At 56.9% G+C, this 21,380-nt stretch overlaps 1 protein-coding gene across 1 annotated transcript; it reads right to left on the reverse strand.

The window, feature by feature from the left end:
• Window positions 1-20,912, reverse strand: ITGB3 (integrin subunit beta 3). Its single transcript, XM_026864815.1, has 15 exons — window positions 20,734-20,912; window positions 15,520-15,605; window positions 11,038-11,230; window positions 8,807-9,059; window positions 8,133-8,295; window positions 7,345-7,506; window positions 7,087-7,182; window positions 6,799-6,888; window positions 6,280-6,414; window positions 5,422-5,851; window positions 3,032-3,254; window positions 2,718-2,818; window positions 2,489-2,608; window positions 1,225-1,391; window positions 1-478 (listed from the first exon to the last, which is right to left on the reverse strand). The coding sequence occupies exons 1-15, from the start codon at window positions 20,789-20,791 to the stop codon at window positions 410-412; spliced, it is 2,346 nt and encodes a 781-aa protein (XP_026720616.1). The 5' UTR covers window positions 20,792-20,912; the 3' UTR covers window positions 1-409.
• Between the last annotated feature and the right edge of the window lie 468 nt (window positions 20,913-21,380).

The following is a 21,380-nucleotide window of genomic DNA, read 5'->3' on the forward strand; positions in this document are numbered from 1 at the left end:
CTCTCCAGACTGGCAGAGCTTCACCAGCACAGGCCATGGAGGAGAGCCCAGCTCGGCCTTCAGTTTGAGGAGCTGCTCCTGAAATCCACTTGGCCTGATGAGCACCTAAATGTTCACAGACTCGCCAGGCAGAGAAAGTCCCATTTCTCCGCATTCAGTGTATGGAGGGGCCGCCGGCTCCCGCGAGGCGACCCGCCGAGGTAAAAATGAGAGGTTTGCCGTGGAAAGCACGTCCCTGCAGTTACGGTGGGGTGACGGACAACTGGGCTTCGGAGGCAGACCAGGGATCATTAAATTACACACAGATGCACTCACACACGCAGACACAACAAGCTCTTCTGTAAACTGGACTCCAGAAGATCCCACAGATCCTTGGTTGATCCCACGGCCAGCGCTGGATGCGGCATCCTTACATGTTCCCACGGTACGTGATGTTGGTGAAGGTAGACGTAGCCTCTTTATATAAAGGGTTGTGGCCCTGGGGGAATGAGGAGGAGAAGGAAAAAGAGCATCATCAGTTTGTGCTTGTCATCAGCATTTGTTCTACTTTACAGCTGCAGAAACTGAGGCACCACTTCAGCATTGAGGGGTGGATCCATGTCTCTGCTCAAGGCTTTGGCTGCACAGTTTAATGGCTCCCCAAAAAGTTTCATGGGGGAAAAGCTGCTGTGGGGGAGAGGGAAGGCAGCAGGAGCTCAGGAGCAGAGAGGCCTCCTGAAAGAGCCGCCACATTGCCTCCCACCCCATCTCTTCCCTCTGGGAAGGTGGAAGAGAGATGGAGACAGGCACTGGTGCCATCCCAGCCCCCTCCCTTGTGCTTTGGGTGCCTCAGCCCTTCCAGCATCCCGTGGCAGGAGGGACCTTCCACCTCACTCACGGGATGGAAACACTGGTGTGGGCAGTGAGTAAGAGGGTCATGCTGCTGGCAAGTGGTTGGGATATGCTGGAGATGGGAAAATCATATGGAACATCTGCTATCCCCTGTGTGCAGTCCCTGGGGCCACAGCGGGCTCGGGAGGGGGTGTCCAGGCTGGCAGTGTCACCCTGAGTCCTGCCTGTGACACTCTGCCATGCTTCAGGGAGGGATGGGGCAAGCTGGTCCCGAAGAACCACAGACAGCAGCCAGGCTGTCATGGTGGGAGCACTGGGATCTGGATCCACTCAACCCAGGGGCAGTGGGGTTCAGGGGCTCCTGCCCACCACACTCAACCCACTGGCCCTCACCGTGTCCCACTTGGCCCTGGCCTTCTCCTCCTCGAAGCGGGCAAACTCCCGTCGGTCGTGGATGGTGATGAGGAGCTTCCAGATGAGCAGGGCGGCGAGGCCGATGAGCAGGATGGCGCCCGTCACCGAGAGCAGGACCACCAGGATGTCTGCCCCCTTCGGGCAGTCTGACAGAAGGAGGAGGGCAGGGTTGGGGGGGGGCTCAGCACTCCAGGGGTAATTAAAAGTAGCTCTGGGGCTGCCTGGCCAGGGGTACATGGGCTCCTCTGGTCTCAGGAGGGTTTCATCCTCCTTTGTTAGGGAGCAGGAGCCTCTCTCCACCCTTGGAGCACAGCAGGCTCCATAACGGATCACCACACATGCACCCCATGGATGGGCTCCTCCTTGAGCTCCTGTCTGTAGGGTGGGGGTCTGCACCCAAGCCTGGAGCAGGCCAGGGGCAACACAAGCTTACTGACCCCCATGGTGGGGGGTGACACCAGAGACCAAGTCCTCAGGCTGGTGGAAGTTCACCCCCAAACCACCAGCCTGGCTGACACCCCACACCACCCCTGCTCTCCAGGTGTGTGTCAACACCACGCTGGCAAACCGGGGCAGCGAGATCTGATGTGAACCCCAGCACCCACCCTGCTCCCCCCGCATGCTGCCCGGGGCTGCTGGGCCCTCGCCTGCCTCTCCCCCCAGGCACAGGGTACGGGAAGGGTGGGCTGCAGCCCTGCCCGTGGCAGGCAGTCGTAGTGAGAGCTGGCAGCTGCCTTTGTGGCCCTGCTTGCGAAGGATCTGCAACCATGCAGCCCCCAGCTGGGCTGGAAATCAGACCTCAAGGTTGCTGGAGATCCCGGGGCTGCTCTGCGTGGCTGGGGGCTGCCATATCCCAGCCCTGGGGTGCAGCTGTAGCATTGCTCCTGCCTGGCTAGTGGGAGCCAGCTCTTATCTGATTCTCGAGAAAAATCACACCCATGGAGTCAGAAACAGGATCAGGACGGTGGGAAGGTTGAGCCCCCATCCTTGGCCTCAATGTGGGGGTGAAATAACTGAGCAATATGATGGGGAAATGTGAGACAGGCAGGAAATCATGGCCCCAGTGGCACAGAGCAGGGAACAAAGCAGCTCTTTAACCCCTCTCAGCCCCCCACCACGGTGTCCCGTGAGCCTGGCGGTGGTGGGAGTTACAAAAGGGACATGAAATCCCCTCATTTAGCATAGAAACCCAGCGCTGCACACTCCGTGCCTGCCCAGCCCAGCTGCGGCAGCTGGGTCTTACCTGGCTCCTCGATAACGTAGAGGATGGACTTGCCGCTGGAGTCCTCGTAGTACTGGAACCGCACCACGCAGTCGTCCTCGTCCTTGTAGGTGCAGTTCACGGCGTCCTTGCCCCTGTCACCTGCCAGAGCGAGAGGCTCAGAGCCCCCCGTGCCAGGGGGATGCACATGCAGGGGCAAAGTGGGCAGTGTAGGTAGCGCAAATTGCAGGGGTCGGGTCTCCTCCCTTACCCAGTTCCTGCACCGTCTCGATCTCATCGCGGCACATGCGGCTGCAGGACTGCTGCTCCACCAGCACTCCCCGCTCAAACTTCTTGCACTCCACGCACTCCCTGAGGAAGAGGAGGGAGGTCCTGTGAGCTCCTCCATGCCCTCCCCAAGGAGACCGTCACACCTTTCAGTCTCAGGCTGTGGAAACAGCTGCAATCCCAACCCAACCGGGCTGCAGCTGGTGACAGCTCCTGCTGCCGGCTCCCTGATGGGCTCTGAGCCATCCCAGCTCCCCGCTGGGGTACGACCTGTCCCAGCTTTCTGCCCTCTCTCACTTTTTGATGGTGCAGGCGTCCGGGCACGTGGGACACTTCTCGCAGGTGTCACCGTAGGAGCCGGGCTGGGTGCAGTCGCACTTGCCGCAGACGCAGGAGCCGTGGCCGCTGCAGACCAGCCCGTTGCTGGACATGCACGTGTCGGTGCGAGTGGTGCAGTTGCAGTAGTCACCGGTCCAGTCCGAGTCGCACAGACAGTCCCCGCAGCTGCACTGCCCGTGGCCTGGGGACAACCCAGAGGGCATTAGGACCCTTAAATGTCCCCGTGGGTCCCGTTAGCAATCGTCCATATGGGGTGCCCGTGTACCTGGCGTGGCAGCTCCACCTCTGTGGGCACGGCAAGGCAGACCAGCTGCCCAGGACAAACCCTTTCCACTGCCTTGGGGTGGGACACACAGCAGCTCACATCAAACCTCAACCTTTTCTGTGTCTCCAACACTCCTCTTATTCCACCCAAATGAGAAAAAACTGCCAAATTTCAGGCTGAGCTGCCCCAGCTCTGGCAGGTTGGCAGCAGCAGCAGCTGGAGATGCTCAATCAGATCTGTCTCTGAGCTAGTCAGGCTCTGGCTCTGGCTTTTAATTTAAGATTGAGTCAGGACATCTGGTCAAACCCCCCAAATCCCACTCGTTTCTCAGCCCTAGACCAGGCAGGCCAAGCTGACTGATGGGAAAAGCCCAACAAGCTCTGCACGCTCACCGAGACGGGCTTAATCAGACAGACAGACATGCTCAAATCCTGCCAAAGCCTGGAGCTATTTGGATTGTGGTTTGATTTTGGCTCACAGACAAGACATGGTGAGTGGTGGAAAGGCCACGGAGCAGGCACACGCCGACCCGTCCCAAGCCCGGAGCACACTGGGGCACGTTGGGAATGCTGCTCCCGGCCTGGGATGGGCCAGCACTGTCCCTGCCATGGCCTTGGGGGCACCAACATGAGAAATAAATGTGTAACCCTGTTAATGAGGAACTAGGGCTGAGTCACGGGAAAAGAGTGCCACGCTGGGTGAGAAGGCATGGAAACAGAGGGGGAGGCTGGAGAGAAGTGGCTCAATGGGGCAGGATCGATGCCAGCAGGGTTAGACAGATCGGGTTAATTATCAGCTTGCCCAGGCTGGGGGCAGTGCTCGATCGTTGCCCTTGGCCTTGCTGGATCTGGCAGCAAACAGGCAGCGGGAGCAGGGACAGGCGCCCAGGTCCCCGAGGGCAGGGACTGAGGGTGGGGGAAAACCCCAGCGTTTCCGCCTCCATTATCAGCAGGCTGTTAAGATAAAGGATCATTCTCAGCAGCACAGAGGCAGCCCTGAAGCATGAAGCTGGGCTGGGGGCCAGGCGGAGTCTGAAAAACTCAACCTGGGGACAGTGGGGAGCAGGCTTCATCTCAGCCAGGCTGGGCTCCAGCAGTGGGATCAGCTTTGGCCACTGACATTTTCCTGGGCATTTTTGGGCTCACATCAGCAAAGCAGTGGCTTTTTTTGGCACTGTGTTAGCGGCTGCCTTGCCCGGGCTCAGGGAGGGAGGCTGCGGATAGGAAAGGGGGTGGGTACCCCTCTCATTCCACCCTTGAATCGCTTTTGGGGTGATCTGCTCCTGGAGAGGATGTGCCACAGCTTCATCCCCCAAGTCTCAGGCACTGCCACCCCTTTTGCATCCCCTGAAAAAACAGAGATGGGGCAGAGTGCTGGGGCTCACTCAGACCCCCAGTGCTTACTGGAGATGTGGGTGAGAGATCTTCCTGATGGGGAAGGGGCCCTGGCACGTCAGGACATGTGAAACCACTGTTGGACGAGTGTTTTGCAGAGAGGGGCTCCTTCGCCAGTCCCTGGCGTGGGAGCAGAACCCAAGGACCTGGTCCTCTCTCCCAACTGAGAGCAGCAGCAGCCAGGGCTAGAGTCGGGGAGTCTGGTAGCACATGGAAGTGATGAATATTCAAGAAGGGAGATGCTATAAGGCTAGTGAGGGGGAAGAATTTGCTTCCCCGATGCTTTTGCCAACAGGGAGTCTTCAAGAACTAAGTGGAGGATAAAAATTGCTTCTCCCCACCCCTCTCCCTCCACCCTGGGGCTTCCTCCTGCAGAGCAATACTATCTCTGATGTGTTGGAGGCTGCGATTTGAGCAGGTTGCCTGCCCTGTGCACCCCAGAGCTGCTTCCCTGGGTGCCCACCAGCTCCCCTGGTGGGACTCCTGAGTCTAAGCAGGGATCAAGGTCTGCTTTTTAACCCTCTGGCCCATCACCCTGCCACAGCTCTCAGGCATAGGATGTGATATCGGCTGCCAAAAGGGGAGTAATTCCCCTGGCATCATTTCAAACCCAGGGCTGGTCCAGGGAAAGCCGTGGCTGGGCAGGCTTGAGAGGTGGGGAAAATGCATGGGACAACCCCAGCACTCACCTGAGCACATCTGGCCCTTGAAGCGGACGCAGGAGAAGTCGTCGCACTCGCAGTACTTGCCCGTCACCTTCCCGAAGTCGCTGCTGTGGCACACGCACTGCCCGCAGATGCACTCGCCCCGCTGGCTGCAGATGGGCTGGCCGGGCCGGGGGCTGCAGTTGTCCTGCTGCGAGGGGTTGTACTCCTCCTCCGAGCACTCGCAGTGCGAGCCCAGGCGCCCGGAGTTGCAGCGGCACACGCCGCACTCCAGCGTGCCGTTGCCTTGGCTGCAGGATGGGCTGTTGGCCTCAGCTTGTCCCTCGCAGGTGCAGTCACAGTTGAAGTTCACCACCACTGTCAGGCTGTCCTTGAAGCCCACGGGTTTGATGGTGAAGGATTTCTGCTGCTCCCGTGGGCACCCCCGTACCTTGGCCTCGATGCTGAAGCTCACCTGGGGAGCAGAGGGGTGCATCTGGGTGTCAGTGCCACCAGCCTGGTGTTGGGGTACCCACTCCAGTCCATGCCCAAACTTAAGGAGTCCAGAAATGGGACCCACCAGGTCACTTTGTGCTTTTCAAAGCTGTCCCAGCTCAGTTTGGCTCAGGGTACCTGCCTCCCATAGTAACCGGGCTAAATCCCACACACACTGTGGCCAGCAGACTGAGCTCAGCTGGAGGGCCACAGAATTCGCATTCAGCAGAATGAAAAAAGTATTTTCCTCCTTCCCCCCACCCAGCTGGAGCCCTCTCCCCATGGCAAAGTTTACAGGGTCTGTGTCAGCCAGGAGGTGGTGGGGCAAGCAGATGATGCTGGTGGAGAGCATCAGATGAGCTGCTACACAGAGGGGGGGAAAGTCAAGCCCATGAGCAGGATCCTCACCGTGTCCCCGATCTTGAGCCCCATGCACGACTTGAGCCCGGGGATGACCTCATCGTTGAGGCAGGTGGCATTGAAGGCCAGGGACAGCTCTTCGGGGAGGTCACGCACCTCCAGCTCCACCTTGGAGCGGATTTTCTGGGGGAGGAGAGAGGAATGATGAAGACAGCACAAGCTGGGCGGGGCTCAGTCCCAGGGAGGGGTACCCCCAAGCAGCCACCACGCCACAGCGATGCTCCCACAGGCCCAGGAAAGGAGCCAAGTGCTCCGAGTCTTTCTCGGGGCTTGGCTATGTCATTCCCCGCCTTTGAGGATGGGAAGGGGCAGGCGGTGAACACAGTGATCTCCCTTCCCTGGGGCCCCCACACGTGTGGGTGGAGGCAGATGGTCACAGCTGGTCCAGGGAGGATGCTCAGGGCTGGAGGAGCTGCCAAATCTGTGTGGGCTGCTTGCAGTGTGAAGAAGGGGCTATTTTGGGGGGGGGGAGAGCGCTGTTGTGGGGCCATTACACTGCACACTCACCCCATAGGAGTCCACTATGAGCTGCAGGACGTTACTGGAGTCTCTGGACAAGGTGCCCACAGTTGTGCCTGGGATCAGCTCACTGTAGTTCTGAAGAAACATCATAAGGACGGTCTGCTCGTGATGGGTGAGTGTGCCATGGCTGGGTCAAGCCCTGTCCCGGCACACGAGAGCTTCCCAGAGAACTTTGGTAGGACAGGACACCACCAAGCTATGTCTGGCCACCTATGGCCAGCTGCAAAGGGTGGTGCTCCTTGGGACCCACCAGCCCCTCACAGCAGCTGTTACCTGGTAGAGACCAACAACCGTATCTGTCACAGCAAAGACCAAGTTGATGTTCCTCTGTGAGAGCTTCTCAGTCATCAGGCCCAGAGAGGGATAGTCCTGGGATAGAAGAGAGGCTATACTCTAGGAATAGGTACCCCCAACTACCCTGGTTCTCATCATGCTTCCAAACCAGGAGACCCTGGACCACCTTTCCCAACCCATGGGGACCCTCAACAGAAGCTCTGGGCTCCCCAACCCCACGCGTGGGTCAGGGTTTACCAGTGTGGTGGAAGCAGAGTAGAAATTATCCTTGTCAATGTGGCACTGGGCATCGTTGGGCTGCACGATGCCGGCCAGCCTGCCGTCCAGCGCGATGTGGGTCTTGGCATCCGTGGTGAAGACGAGTAGGTGTGAAGCATCGTTCCTCCAACCAATCTTCTCCTGCAGCAAAAGGCAGCTCCCTGTCACATGGCAGCATGTGCCAAGGGCAGCCGTGCATGCCAGAACCCTGCTACTGCCTTTGCTGCCACCCCAGGTCATAGCTTGGCCATGGGGACCCACTTGCCACTGCAGAGGGAACTGAGGGCAATTGCTTCCCCTAGGAAGTGCCAAGGGGGTGGTGTGGGGGCTATGGAGCCTGGCAGGTGAGCATGGACTGCTTGTACAGGTGAGAGACAGGTTTTAATTTGCTGGAATGTTAATCAAGGTGGCTAATGACTGAGGGGTGCAACTGCTCCCTTTTCCAGCGAAATCAAGGTGCAGGCACAGGAGATGATGTCCCTTCTGGTTGGTTACTGCTGGGCTGACATGGGATCATCTTCAGTTCCCAAGCACCTGCTCGGCTCCTCTCTCCTCGCAGGGCCACACAGGGGTCCTGCTCTTCCCTGGCCTTGGCTATTGGTCTAGAAATGTCCTGGTTGAATGTTCACCCTCTCCAGATCTTAGCCCTGCAGCAGCTCCACAGGGCTTATGGTCCTGTCCTGGTAGGGTTGGGTGGTCTCTGCCAACACACCAGGCCCAGCCTGATGGCCCTCTCCCAGCCCCAGTCAGGCCTTCTTGCCCCTTACATCACACACGGTGGCCTGGATGATGGCGTCGAAGCCGCCCTCTGGTGCATCACGGTTCCGTGAGACGCTCTGCTTCCGCACCTCCTCGTTGAAACGGGTCACCTCATCCGTGAGAGACAGGACGTGTTTGTAGCCAAACATGGGCAGGCAGGTTTCCCCGATCCTATGGGAGAAGAACAGTCAGGGCACGAGACTCACAGAGCTCTTCCAGCTCCCACCCCTACTCTGCAGCCACCTCACATCCCATGGTCCTGTCCAGGATGGGTTGGAGGGACCCAACCACCCCAAGAGCCTGAGGACACAGCCAGAGGCTGGTGAAGGACCTTTTAGAAATCCACCACAAGTTCTAGAGATGCTGGGCTCAGGTCAGCTGCCAGACTCTGTCCTGCTGGGATTTTTAGGAGTCATTTTTTTTAAGCCTCAACATCTCTCCTGAAACAAAGGTGTAAAATTTTTTGTTCCCTTAAGAGCTTTTCAGTCACAATGATCCTTTTAGTTTAGACTTGCTCCTCCTCCCTGTGTCAGCAGAACATGCAGTGCAGCAAGGTTTAAACCCTGTCCAAAATCAGGCACCCACTCCCTGCTGAAATTGATCGATACGTATTTCCAGCCACGTTCCAGTGATGTCCCATTAACTTCTGGACCTTATAGGGCTCCCTCAGCCTGGGACTTACTCATAGCAAGGGTTCGTGATGGCTTCTGGAGGAGAGATATACATGTAGGGGGAAATGGGCTTGTCCACAAAGGCCCCAAAACCGATGCGTAGGTTGCTGGTGAGCTTGCGCATCTCACTGGCCAGCTTTGTGCCCAGGTTCTGGATGTTCTTGAGATCGTCCTTCATGGAGTTGGACAGGTCCATCAGGTAGTAGATATCCACGGGATAGTCTTCCACTTGACGCACTTGGACGCGAAAGATCTGGGAGTCATCTGTAACAGAGAGAGCAGCGGAGTGAGAGATCCTCTCCTGGGAGGAGAAGAGGAGGTTCACCACAGGACTAGGGAGGAGGTCAGCAGGAACCCAAGGAGATGGTTTAAAGCTGCTGGGAGGAGAACATCCTAGTTAAACAGACACAAAGGGACAAAGACTTTAAGGCAGGTTGCTTGCATGAGAGATATGATGTGGACCCCTTGGAGATGGCAAATGTGGCTTGTGGCTCCTGTTCCCCAACCTTCTCATTACCAGGACGTGAGCAGATCCTCCTGATCAGAGCTGATCCCCCAAGCTGTCCTGCGTGAACAGCGTGACCCACATACGCTGGATGGAGTGAGTGGAACACCCAGTGTGTGGGGAGCAGGTCTTACAGGGATTACCAGGGATCTGCAGATTTTGCTTCAGAGTTCTCTGAGCTCCCAAAGACTCCAAGCATCTCCTGGGGCCTCTCCCATCTCTGTTCCTTCCCTCTCCTCTTGGCTCCTCCCAGCTGCTTCTGGGAAATTTTTGGTGAAATGTTTTCCATTGAAACAAAAACCTCCTTAGACAGAATATTCTGGGGAACAGGCCAGTTTCGATGACTTTTGCACTTCAAAAAAAATGCTGAAAACACTTAGGGTTGACCTTTTCTTTCTGCCTTTTAAGAGAGACAAAGGTTCTTTCTCACTGTTCTTTGAAACAGCTTCTTTGAAATGTAAGCTGGGGCACAGCTGCAGCCTTCTCAGAACACCTCAAATGTTGAGGAAAAAAGCTTTAATTAAGCTGAAATTGTTATTGTTTTCATATTTCCATCTAAGTCTTCATGTCGCATTCTGACTTTCAGGATGGAGAAAGTTTCAAAATCTACAAGAGCACAAATTACTCCATCCCCCCTCCAGCTGCGTCGCTGGAGCACCACCATGTAGTCAGGGGTCGCAGCTTTGTGCTCAGAGAGCATCTGCTTCTCCTCGTTGAGCTAAAATCATGAGCCTGTGGGACACGGGCTGTGACCTGATCTACTTACATCCCTCAGCATATGGTCTCGGTTCATGAGTCAAGGCAGATGACTCGCGCCAAGCCTTCTTGGTTGGGCAGAGATGATATCAAGCTGTGATTTTCTTCTACTGCCTCCAAGGAACGGGGACTTACAGCAGCGCACACTGCCTCTGTTCCTCTGCAGAGCAGCACACCTACCTGCCTCCTGCCAGATATCTTTAGACCTAAATAAAGCAAGGGCTGCTTAGCAGTTACATGTCTCCATGGTGCGGGGACACGTCAGACTGCTGTCATTCAGATGGGTCAGGCTCCTCGGCCAGGTGTGGGGATGTGTATCTCGCTCCAGGGCTTTAATGAGCACAAGGAACCAAAACTGTTCTTGCTGAGTCTGGAAGAGTCATCAGTGAGTGGATGGCCAGGGGTGGGCTACCTGGGGGGCAGGGCACAGTGATGGCACCGCTCCACGTTCCCCAAACCGGTTTTGTGACCTTGGGCAAGTGACGCCCATTAGTTTGCCGCCTGCCTGGCATCGCTCGAAACTCCTCGATGCTGGCAAGCAATGATAACAGTTAATTGGCTCCAGCCTGCCTGGCTGAAACAAGCCTGGGAAATTACAAGGACCTGTTGGCAGTCCAACCCTGCCAGCTGCTCCACGGCTCGTTAGACACCAGCTGACTTCCACCAAAGCACCCAGAATGCAGTAGCAGTGCCTAAGGTCTATGTGCCTTGATAAAATAAGCCCGTGCGTTGTCGAAGTCACATCCCATCCCGCCCCTTGGGATACCACAGGACCGAGCCAGGAGACTGACCAGCAGAAATCAGCTGCAGACAGCCCGCTGCCCATCGGGGATGTTCCCAGAGGGTCTGGTGCAGCCCCCAGCCTGGCCTTGCCCCCCTCAATGGACACGAGACAGCCTTGGCCAGTGGGACTCATCACTTCAGCCCGTTGGGTTATTCCCACTGCATCTCCCCTTCCCACAGCAGCCTGGGGGCTCTTACCCGGCCGCAGGTTCAGCTGGATTTTCTGGGGGCTCATCTGGGTGGTGGCAGAGCCCCCTGAGCCCTTGTTGCTGAGGGGTTTGTTCTCCAGGATGGTTACGCTGCTGGTGGGGAACTCGATGTAGTCCTGCCCGCAGCCGTTTTTCAGGAGGTTGGCACGTAGGTCACAGCGAGGGGATGATTGTGCCAAGACCTGTGGGAGAGGGACATGGTCAGAAGCCAGCTCCCCACTGGGAACCCCTGGGATTATACTGGGAGGAAGAGACACCCCCTTTTCCCTGGAGAGTCCCTGCTTTATCACACCTAAGCCAAGACTAGGATAAGAGGCTTTTTGAGGCACATGGTGTCTGCTCATGGGACAAACAGAAGGGATCCAGGATCAGCAAGTCCTGCCGGGGCTCTGAGCAGGTTTTGGTCTGCTGTGCTTGTCAGGAGAGCTCCCCGCCAGGAAGGGGCAGTGGCTGCCATACCCCTGCCAACCCCCTCTGACTCCTAGCAGCCAGAGCCTCGGGTCTGATTTTCGGCAAAGCCAAAAGCAAAGCCTGTCTACGTGGGATGGCTTAGAAGAGGGTGAGGCAGGATGTGAACGTGTTAGGCTGGGGGTGAGAGGCAGAGTCTGGAACTTTTTAAATTATTTTCTAAACTCTGGTGAAGGATGAGCCACATTTTCCCCCCATTTTCTTGACATGCACCCTTAGAAATCTTGCCACAATCAAGGAACGGGCCTGCTGTGGGTGAGCCCATCGCATGAAGCGGTGCTCAGTTCCTGTCCAGAAAGGGTTCAGGCTTATCTCTAGCTTCCCAGCTTCCTGCCGGATGAAGCCAGCCGGGGGAGAGAACCAAAAAAGGAGTGAAAGAGCAAAAAGGCAACAGGGCTGCAGGGGAAGCCGTCAAGTGCCCGTCAGGGGCAGGAAGCACAAAGTGTGGAGTCACGATGGGGATCCAGCCCCGTTCCTCCTTTCCTAGAAAGCTCCCAGCTCCTCACCCTTATCACAGCACATTCAGAAGGGCTCCCATCGCTCCTGTTTCTCATGAAGACAAATATGGGAAGAATTTCACAGACCAACGCCGCCAGGATCTGCTGCCACAAGTTCTCCACCAGGCAGAAGCCACCCTCCCCTCCAGGGGATTTCTCCATCTCCCTCCCACAGCCCAAATCTTTCTACATTCAAAGCCCTGCAGCAGATGACCTGCACAGCCTTTCCCCGCAGCAAACGGGGGTGGCACAAATCCCGGTGTGGCTGGTGCAGCTCCCTCCTGCTCCTGGGAAGCTGGATCCCAGCACTGCAGAGGTTCCCCATCCAGGATATTGGCTCCCCCAGGTTCAGGCTGACTGAACCCAGGAATGAATTTTTGTGTGTTTTAAGCAAACAAGTGGAAAAATGCAAACAGTGTCAGAAGGCCGTGGCTGGCTGGCTTACAGCCCTCTGGAAACAGTGGCCAAGCGATAGCCAGAAAATACATCAGCAGGCGTGTTCCTCCCCTGCGGCCTCCCACTCCCACCCTTGCTGCCTGGACAGCATGCTGTCAGCGAGAGATCAAGTCACTGCTCTAAATTAGCTCCCTTGCACCCACCCACCCCACAGGCTTGTCCCACCAGGCTCCCTGCTGCAGGAAGAAGTGCCTCGTGTACTCTAGATCCAATCAACCATCACGTACATTCCTGTCCCAGGTGGAGAGATCAATGGAAAAAATACACAGGTGAAAAGGCTGGGCAGGCAGGTTTTTAACTGTGGTGCTGGGCTCTTGGGTGATACCTGGAGATCCTGGGGAGCTCCCAGGACCTCAAAGGCACCTTATGGGATTAGCAGCATCATTCCTACTGCAAGATTCCCATGGAGAAGCTATTTAAACCCAGGGCTGCATCCTTCCCCTTGCCCTGGAGCCCCAAGCATCACGATTGACTCAGGATGCACAAGAACCTCCCAAACAATAAAGCTACTGCAAAAGGCAGAGGACGAAGTTACTGTGCCATTGATGGGACATTTGGCTACGAGGCTTTTGCAGCCCCCAGCCCAGTCTCCATAGGCATGCAGACACAGTGACTTGGACACAGCCCCAGGTAGGAGCGACCCAGGGCAGCCCAGGCTTGCTGGTGACCAACTCACAGTGCAGGGACTTCATCCACTGACACAGACCCTGCAAACCCCAGTTCCCCACCAGCGCAGCCCTGACAGCATCCACACCCTGTCACGAAGATGCTGCAGGGGGAACACGTTACCATGCCTCCATCACAAGTCATCCTGCAGCTGAGATGCTCTCCAGCTCCACCTCCCCTTTGGGCACCTCCGTCCCACTGCAGGGAAAGAGGTTTCAGCTCAAGCTCCCTCTTGGATGGGGAAACCTGATGATTTTATCCCTGATCACTGGCTCCAAACACTAAGCAAGGGCAGGGTCAGGCAGGGTGCTGGCAGAGCTCCCTCACTGCTGGTGGGGGGGCTGTGGGGAGTCACACATCCCCAGGGCATCTCTGTTTTCATCTCGCAGGAGACCACATACAGCATCAGCTTCTCTGCAGGAGAGCTCCCGGGGGGACCCAAGGCACAGACGCCTCTGCAGATTAAGCTAAAACCTTCCAGCAGCTTCTCTTAAAAAAAAGAAAAAAAAAATCAAACCCTGGTCCGGCCTTGCCTTCATGAGAACCAGAGTGGGTGAGACCCTGAAAGATCTGTCACCATAATCTCCAAAGTGATTTTAGAGCCATGTCTCAGCATTAAGGTTTGTCTAACTTTTTCCAAAAAGAAAAGTGAGTGGATGGGCACATCTATTTGTTGGTAAGAGTGGTCAAAGTTTCTGAAAAATAAGTAAAACTCAGTTCTCTGCATCAGCGCTCAGTGGGGACAGTGATCCCACGAAACTGCAACGAAATCCCTCTCCTGTCCAAAGCCAGGATGGAGCGGGGGTAACTGGTAACCCCCGGCTCCTCGGGAAGGCAGTGTGTGTGGGAAAGGGCTGCCGAGGGAGCAGAAGCACCAATAAGGGCACTGTCCTTTTAAAAAAAGAAAAGGGGGGGGCACAGTATCAGAGACCTCCCCCACCCCAGTGAAATTAAACAGACCCACAGAAAAAAAACCCCAACCCTCATTTGCTAAATTAAGACAATGTGGTCCAGATGTTGGAGGCAGAGTTGCTGAGCAGAGTTTGCACAGCCTGGCTCTCCAGGGGCTGGTTGCTGGCAGCGGGACGGCTCCCTCACTGCTTGTCATGTCTGTCCATGAGCGCAGCTCTGAGCAGCACTGGAAATATTTCCTTTTTTGGAAACCTTTGCTGATCTGGACGAAAAAAAAAAAACCAAACCACCCCATCACAGCCCCCAATGCAGCGTCAAGACACGCAGCCCAGGATCAGCAGCCAGGAAGGAGCCAGCCTAGCCCAGTCAGTCATTGCCCCTCTGGCGAGGGGAGCGAGGCCCCTTATCACGCTGCAAATTTCAGCCACTCCTTGCGGGAGATAAGCCGAGGCACAGCATCTTTATTGACACCACACACCGAGATCCCGGCCCTATCTGATGGGCGCAGCAAGCAGAGGCATCCCCTCCAGACACACTGACCCCGGAGCATCAGGCCAGGCAGGCGCGACCCAGCAGCATTTGCCAGCTTGGATCCCTTCTTCCCAGATCGTTTCCCAGTGCTGGTGGGCACCGCGGGCACAGCAGGAGGAAGCAAAGTTTCATGGATGGAGAAACAGAAAGCAAGAAAAAACTTGCCGGAGGGGGAACTGTGCAGCCCTGAAGGTTTCATCACCTCTCCCCATCCCCTCACCTCCCCTTGTCTCTGCCCCGCGGCTGCTCTCCCATTGTGTTGGGAAACTCCCTGCTCTGACCTTCCCGATGGACCCACCCTCAGGACAGCATTTTTGGAGGGGATCGTGGCAGATCTTCCAGGCTCTCACACCCACCAAGAGTGAGTTTAGAGCCACAGCTCAGAGTCACATCCTCTTTAGCTCAGCAACCAAAGTCAGGCACCTTCCCCCTCTTTCCAAAGAAGAAGAAGCTTTTGAACCCAAATCCTGACTTCTAATCTGTACTTCTTCCTCCCACCAGGTCACCTTCCCTTTTCAGCCCTTCCAGCAATTAAACTCCTTTAGCCAGAGGTTTACAATGGGTTTTCAAGAATCAAACAAAAAAGTAAACTAGGTTTTCAAACATACATTTTTGGAGAGACAAAGTGAATTCCCAGTGGAAACATCAGCATTTCCCAGCCAGCTCCACGCAGCTCCCGCTGACACACCCAGATAAGGGGCAATTTTTCAGTGCGAGGCAGGAACAGGCAGCCCGAGCCCCATGGCTGTGCATCTCGAGCTGCGGTCAGAGCCGCCGAGGAATGTGTTTAGACACGGTGGGAACAGATGGAGACCGAGCATGTGGCTGTAACACAGGGACCAGCACCCATCCCACAGCCCCGAGGCTTGTCCCTCCCTACGCACCCCCTGTCTGGCTCAGGGACGTGCTCCAGCCCAGCTCAGCCTCCCCCCAGCTCTTACCTCTGCAGAGCACCAGGCGCAGAGGGGGCTCACGGCCAGGCACTGCTTGCAGGAGTTCACCCCGCGGGTGGTGCAGATGTTACCCCCTGAAACAGCAAACAGAGCCGTTACAACCTGCAGAGCCCAAAATCTACACATGTGCTGAAGTGCTCGGTGCTCAGCCAGCAGCTTCAGGGGCAGACACAGCCCCTATCCCACCCGTGCTCTGCTCTAACCCCTTTCCCAGGCCCAAACCTCAGGTGCTTCCTCCCTGCCCCTTTCAGAACCACCTCCCCAGCCCACCTCATCCTGCCCAGGACTGAGCTCATTTCCCACCTGTCGGCTCCTTGGGCTCCCCCATCCCTGCGATGTCACACACGTGTTGGAGTGGAGCCCTCACCACTGGTGGGGGTGACAGCATCTCCCCTCGGGCCTCCCTGCAGGGATTCAGGGGCAGCAGGGAGGGGGAAGGGGTGAGCTCCCAGGGGCGCAGCACAGCACCCGCAGCCCTGCTGGCAGCCGGGGAACTGCCGCCTCTTCCCACCACCCCCAACCCAGGTGGTCCGTGCCTTCTTCTGCAGACATTAAACCCAGCAGCTGGTCTTGGCTTGGGTTCAAACCCGTGGAAAGGAGGGGAGGGAAAGGGCACGAGTCCAGAAACGTCTTGGTGGTGGTTTGCGCTGATGCCCTGGGGAAAGGTTGAGCTCTGTTGTGGCCGTGGGGACTTTGGGAGATGCACGCTGGCACCCGTCATGAAGATCAGAGGCCAGTGGGTCCCTGTGGGGGATTAAAGGGCCCCCAAATTCCCTCAGGGGCCCCAGGGCAGTGCCAGAGCCTGACAGGGCAGGAGGAGCTCCTCTGGCAGAGGCAGGACTTTGTGGCCCTGTGGTTCCCATGGCCAATGGCTGACGTGACGTTGTGGTTGGCAACACGGCTGTGGTGGCTTTACCCTCAGCTCTTCCTCCCTCCCAGGGCACAAGCATCTCCACAGAGTTGTCGGATTCCCAGGCAGAGCAGACTGCAGCCATGTACCTGCTTGGTTGAGGGAACGCGGCAGCCTGGGGAGCCCGGGGGATGCCGGCGTGGAGCAGCGAGCGCTGGGGTCTCCCCTTTGCCCTGTGTCCCCCCGTCCCTGCTCAGGGCTCTCCCCAGCAGCCGCAGGCAGAAAAAAAGCTGCGTTTTCCACAGCTGCAGGAATTGCAACACAAAGCAGAAAGAGGAAATGGTGAAACGATGTCGTCAGGTCTTTGGGCAGAACCACGGTGATGACGTTGTGTGCCTGTGTACGCGACCTGAGTGTGCACACGTGTGTGTGCAGCGTGTCACGGCGCTGCGTGTCTGTATGAGGCTGGTGTCACAGGCTGGGATGGACACGCTGTGGCTGTCCCAAAGGCCAGTGGCTGCTTGGGGATGTGCCCCAGGGCACTGGGGCCAGTGTGCCCCGTCGGACCTCTGCCACCCGCACTCCCCACCCGTCCGGCGTGGGGGGACTAAACTACAGGCTACACCCCAACTGCCTGGCTCAGCTCCGGGGGGGATCCACTCCCAGAGCTCTCTCCATACATGAAAATACCCAGCTGCAGCATGCGAGGATGGGAAAGATTTTAAATTTAGCATTGCCTAAAAGAGCGACAGGTCGATCCCCAGTGCTTTCCGCACCGAGGACACTTAGCGATGTGTTAGCGGCGATGTTGCACCCTTGGGTGATGGGTCTGGGCAGCCGGGGCTTGGCAGGGGGGAGGCAAAGGGCTCTCAGAAGGCAGCAGTGGCACCAACAGCACCGGCTCCCGTTTCTCACGCCTGCTCTCGCTGCGCCCGTGTAAGATCCCTCCTGCCTTGCCAAGCGCCGGCGGCTGCAGCCCGGTGCTGGGGCACGTGCCGTGGATTTGGGCTGTGCCGCGCAGCTGGGAGCCGGTTCCAGCAGGGCTGGCAGCAGCTCAGCCCTCGGGGACGGCGGCGAGGCCTTACGCCGGCAGCTCGAGGTGCTCGGGATTAAACTCTCCGAGCTGCCAACCCCGGGGCGGGAGCAGCTTCCAAGACAGCAGGTCCCTGGGCAGCGCCGATGCTGTGATACCCGGCCCAGCACCGTGACCCCCTGGACAGGGAGGGGGGCGAGGTCCAGGTACCTCCCCTGTGCCAGGAGTTTCATTGCTTTCTTCTGCTCTCACAGCCCTCCCTGTAGTGGCTGTGTCCAGCTGCTGACTCCTGGCTGCAGCCCTGGCTGGGGGCAGGGTTATAGCGCCCAGTACCACCAGTAACACTCCTGGCTCAGGTTCCTCCTTCATGCCAGTGTGGGGTTTGTTCCCTCCGGGGTGGGTTTTAGCTTGCTGTGGGGTGGCTCAGTCACCCCGCTCTGCCCCAGCACCCAGCTTGCTGGGGGAGTGCAGAGCTGACCAGGGCCCCTGCCACCTCCGGGTGCTCCAGCCACGCTCCCAGCCTGGGGATGGGACCCAGGGCTCACACCAGCATCCAGGATGTGAGACACACTCGTCCAAATCCTACCTCAAACAGGTTTCTCCTGTGACTTGAGCCAAGTCCCTCAGCGCTCCCTGCCTCAGTTTCCCCTGTGCAGCGTTAACCCTGGTCTCAGCGAGACCCAGCTGCACTGAAACACAATTTGGAGGATTTTGGATTTCTAAGCTCGTGTGTGCTGGCTGAGCCCCTGGCTGCCTCTGCTGAGCTAATGTGCCCCAGGACTGTCCCTCTGGGCTGGGGAGCTCATCTCCTCCCCAGCATTTGGGACAAGTGACCTCCTGCCTACGCACAGCCTCTGGGCCCTGGTGGTTTTCTCTCCTCCCCTCCTGCCACCACCCCACAGCCCAGGGGTCCTTGATCTGGTGTCCCCCCCTCCACACTGGAGATGTAAACCCACTTTTCTGGCTGATTTTGGAACAAAGGCCACAAGCCGGGCTGTCACACCCAGGCAGAGCGGCGACCCCACGTCTGGGGAGGGGTTCGGTGGGGCTGCAGCACGAAGGGTCCCTGAGGGGATGATGCTGCCGTGCCCGAGGCTGCTATGGCATCTGCCATCACATGGTGCCACCATGCCACTGCCGGCAGCGGTGGCTTTGCCCAGGGGGTCCCTGCAGGTGGGTACCTGCCCCCTTGGACTGCCCGAAGCCCCAGCCTAGGGGTGTCTGCCCCAGACTCATGCAGCCCGGTGGTCCCCGTGTTCTCCATCACTCCATGACCGAGCCACGTGCCTGGGGATGGAGGACCTTCCCCAACCTCCAGCACCCTACGGAAGCCATTCTTGGCTGCACTTCACCCGGGGCTGGCCGGAGCAAGGCCATCCCTGCCCCCTGGGAAGGGCTGAAATCCCCCGGGCGCCAGCGGTGATTAACGCAGGGCACTTTATCACTGTCCAAACAGGGGTCTCGTCCTGCTGCGGAGCAGGCAGCCTCACCCCCCTCGCTGCGGGGAAATGTCTCTATTTTGGCGTTTCCAGCACTGCTTGCGTGGCTGGACGCAGGGTGTGGTGTCAGGAGGGCTATGCAGGAGGGAGGTGGGGACAGGGGAATGGGGGACCTTGGGGTGATGTGGGAGGAAAAGCAGAGGTGGAGGAGAGCGGAGGATGCTGCAGCTTGAGTCCCTTCAGGTTGTGGCCCTGTGAGCACCCAGCAGAGCTTCCCAGGCTCAGGACGTTGCCTGGCTGCGAGCAGGTTAACAAGATCCCAGCGTAGCCTAAACTAATAAATTCTGGGTTTTAGTTCTTCCCCCCCCCTATGTTTGGGGCTTGTTTTTCCAGCCATAAAAACTAATAAACCAAAGTACAAAAGCTTCATTTTTTTACTATGAAAGCAGCTGGTCTCATGTAATGATTTAATCCTAAAGACTCAGGGTTTTAAAACAGAAGAAATCCTAGCACATGAAATCCAGGGAGAGGGGAGATAAACTGGGCAGCACGGAACCACCCGCCTGGGGCTGGGCAGCCCCGCAGCCCTGACTGAGGTGAAATGATGAACTTGAAACACCCTAGATGTCTGTGGCTGAGCATCACCCTTCCCTGGCTGGGGAAAATTACTCAGTCCCCAGTCTGCACTCCAAGTAACCTCTTCCATGTAACTGCATGAGCCAGTCACACATTTTGGTTTTTTTCCCCCTCTGCCAATTTGAGGAAGAATGTGCACACAGAAAACTTGATAAAGATATTTTAGAAAACTTGATAAAGATACAAACCATCCTCTCTGGCCTTTCTGCCTGATTCAGTGATAAGGATTTGGGCTTTTCTGGCTGATCTCCTGCTCACGCCATCCCAGGGCTGTGTCTTTTCTCTACACCTCTCCCTGTTTGCCAGCATCTTCCCGGAGAGGGGATGCCCCAAACTGAGCTCAGCTGATCACACAGACACACAGGACCAGAGAAATCACTTGCACAGCCCCAAACTGCAGCTTTATAAACGCAAACTCTTCCAGGGGTTATCCTATGTCCTGTACTGCTGACAGCTCCCTCCGGCAGCAGATCAGAGCCTCAGGCTGTTCCTGGGAATTCAACAAAGTCTGGAATTCTTTAGACACAATAATGTTGCCCCAAACCTCCTCGAGTGGGTCCTCAAAAACAATGGGACTGATTTATAAATCAGGAGCTGAAAGCACCACACCGTTTCACAGTTGTGAGATTTGCTTAGACCCCCAGAAACACACCTGGGGAAAAGATAACACTTTTCTAGGCGTCAGACATTGGAAAATAGAAATACAAACTACATTTGTCCTGAAATCAGAGTTTTTAAAGAAAAGCACCAAAACAGCATGAGAAAAAACAACACAAGACAGCAACGCTGACATCAGGACACCCCATGCCCTTACAATGCCATGGACACAGTGACTACCTGCTCCGCAAACTCCCCCCGAGTATTTTCTGTTTGTGAAGGACGGAGCCCAAGTCACACCCCAGTGCTTCCATTACAAACCAGTATCCGGAGCCAAGCACAGCGTAGGTAGAGAATAAACTTGCCGCACCCAGTGCAAGAATAACGCACCAAACCATCTCTTGACCCTGTAACATCCTTGAGAAACCCTCCTGGCGCCCACCCAGGCGAAGCCCAACCGGCTGGAGCTGTGCTTTGGGAGCGGCGCCGAGGTTTCAGGCTGCCAGCTCCCCCTCCGAGTGATTTTCCTGAGAAATCACAGAACCTGGGAATGCAGTAAGTCCTGGGATTTTGGGAAGTAACAGGCAACATAATCACTAAATGACCTGGCTTTAAGCAAGCGACAGCACTACAGGCTGTAAACCTACCCCAGCCGCCACCAGCGCAGAGCATGAGGATCCCGAGAGCCACGGCGAGTTTTCCCATCTTCTTCTCCGAGCCCCGAAGGTGGGGGGCTGCTTGGCCCAGCCCCGCCGTGAGCGATGGAGAGCAGCTCTGGGGTGGCCAGAGGTTTTGAGCCGTCCAGGGGATGAATCATGAGTCTGGGTGTATGACACACATGGCGAGCAGGGCTGGCTGGAGGAAACCGCTGCCTTGTCACTCAGTTTTGAGTCAGGGAGTGCCCCCGCCTGCTCCGCCTGCAGCTTCTCATGGTTTTTTCCCCTCTCTCAGCTCAGACAAGGACCTAATAAACCCTGGCAGCCAGTACACGGCACTGGTGACCTACAGCCCTGGGGCTGGTAACAGGCTCTTTCCCATAGGCTCTTTTGCCCGGGTTTAATTCCTTGCAAAATCTTGCTCACTCCCTCCTCTTATTAACTCTTGCATGAAAGGCAGCCTGGTTTTTAAACCCCGTCCGATCCGCCTCTGAGTTCAAGGATTTAAGGGGCAATGTACCAAATACATACTGATAGGAAAGCGTCAGTTCTTGGTTCCCCTCCCCGGAGTTCTGGTGCAAATAGAATATCTCTGCTGAAACGGAGCTGGGAGCTGAGTGAGACCCCGAGACTTGGTG

Source organism: Athene cunicularia (genome assembly GCF_003259725.1).
Source record: "Athene cunicularia isolate RWA chromosome 27 unlocalized genomic scaffold, athCun1 chr27_part1, whole genome shotgun sequence".
Classification (NCBI taxonomy): domain Eukaryota; kingdom Metazoa; phylum Chordata; class Aves; order Strigiformes; family Strigidae; genus Athene; species Athene cunicularia.

Excerpts from the sequence above, each read along its gene's own strand:
- ITGB3 (XM_026864815.1), bottom strand. The coding sequence starts at position 20,791 with ATGGGAAAACTCGCCGTGGCTCTCGGGATCCTCATGCTCTGCGCTGGT. Across the intron at positions 11,231-15,519 it reads GCGCCTGGTGCTCTGCAGAG|GTCTTGGCACAATCATCCCC; the intron begins GTAAGAGCTGGG and ends CCTCTCCCACAG. Across the intron at positions 2,609-2,717 it reads CGAGACGGTGCAGGAACTGG|GTGACAGGGGCAAGGACGCC; the intron begins GTAAGGGAGGAG and ends TCGCTCTGGCAG.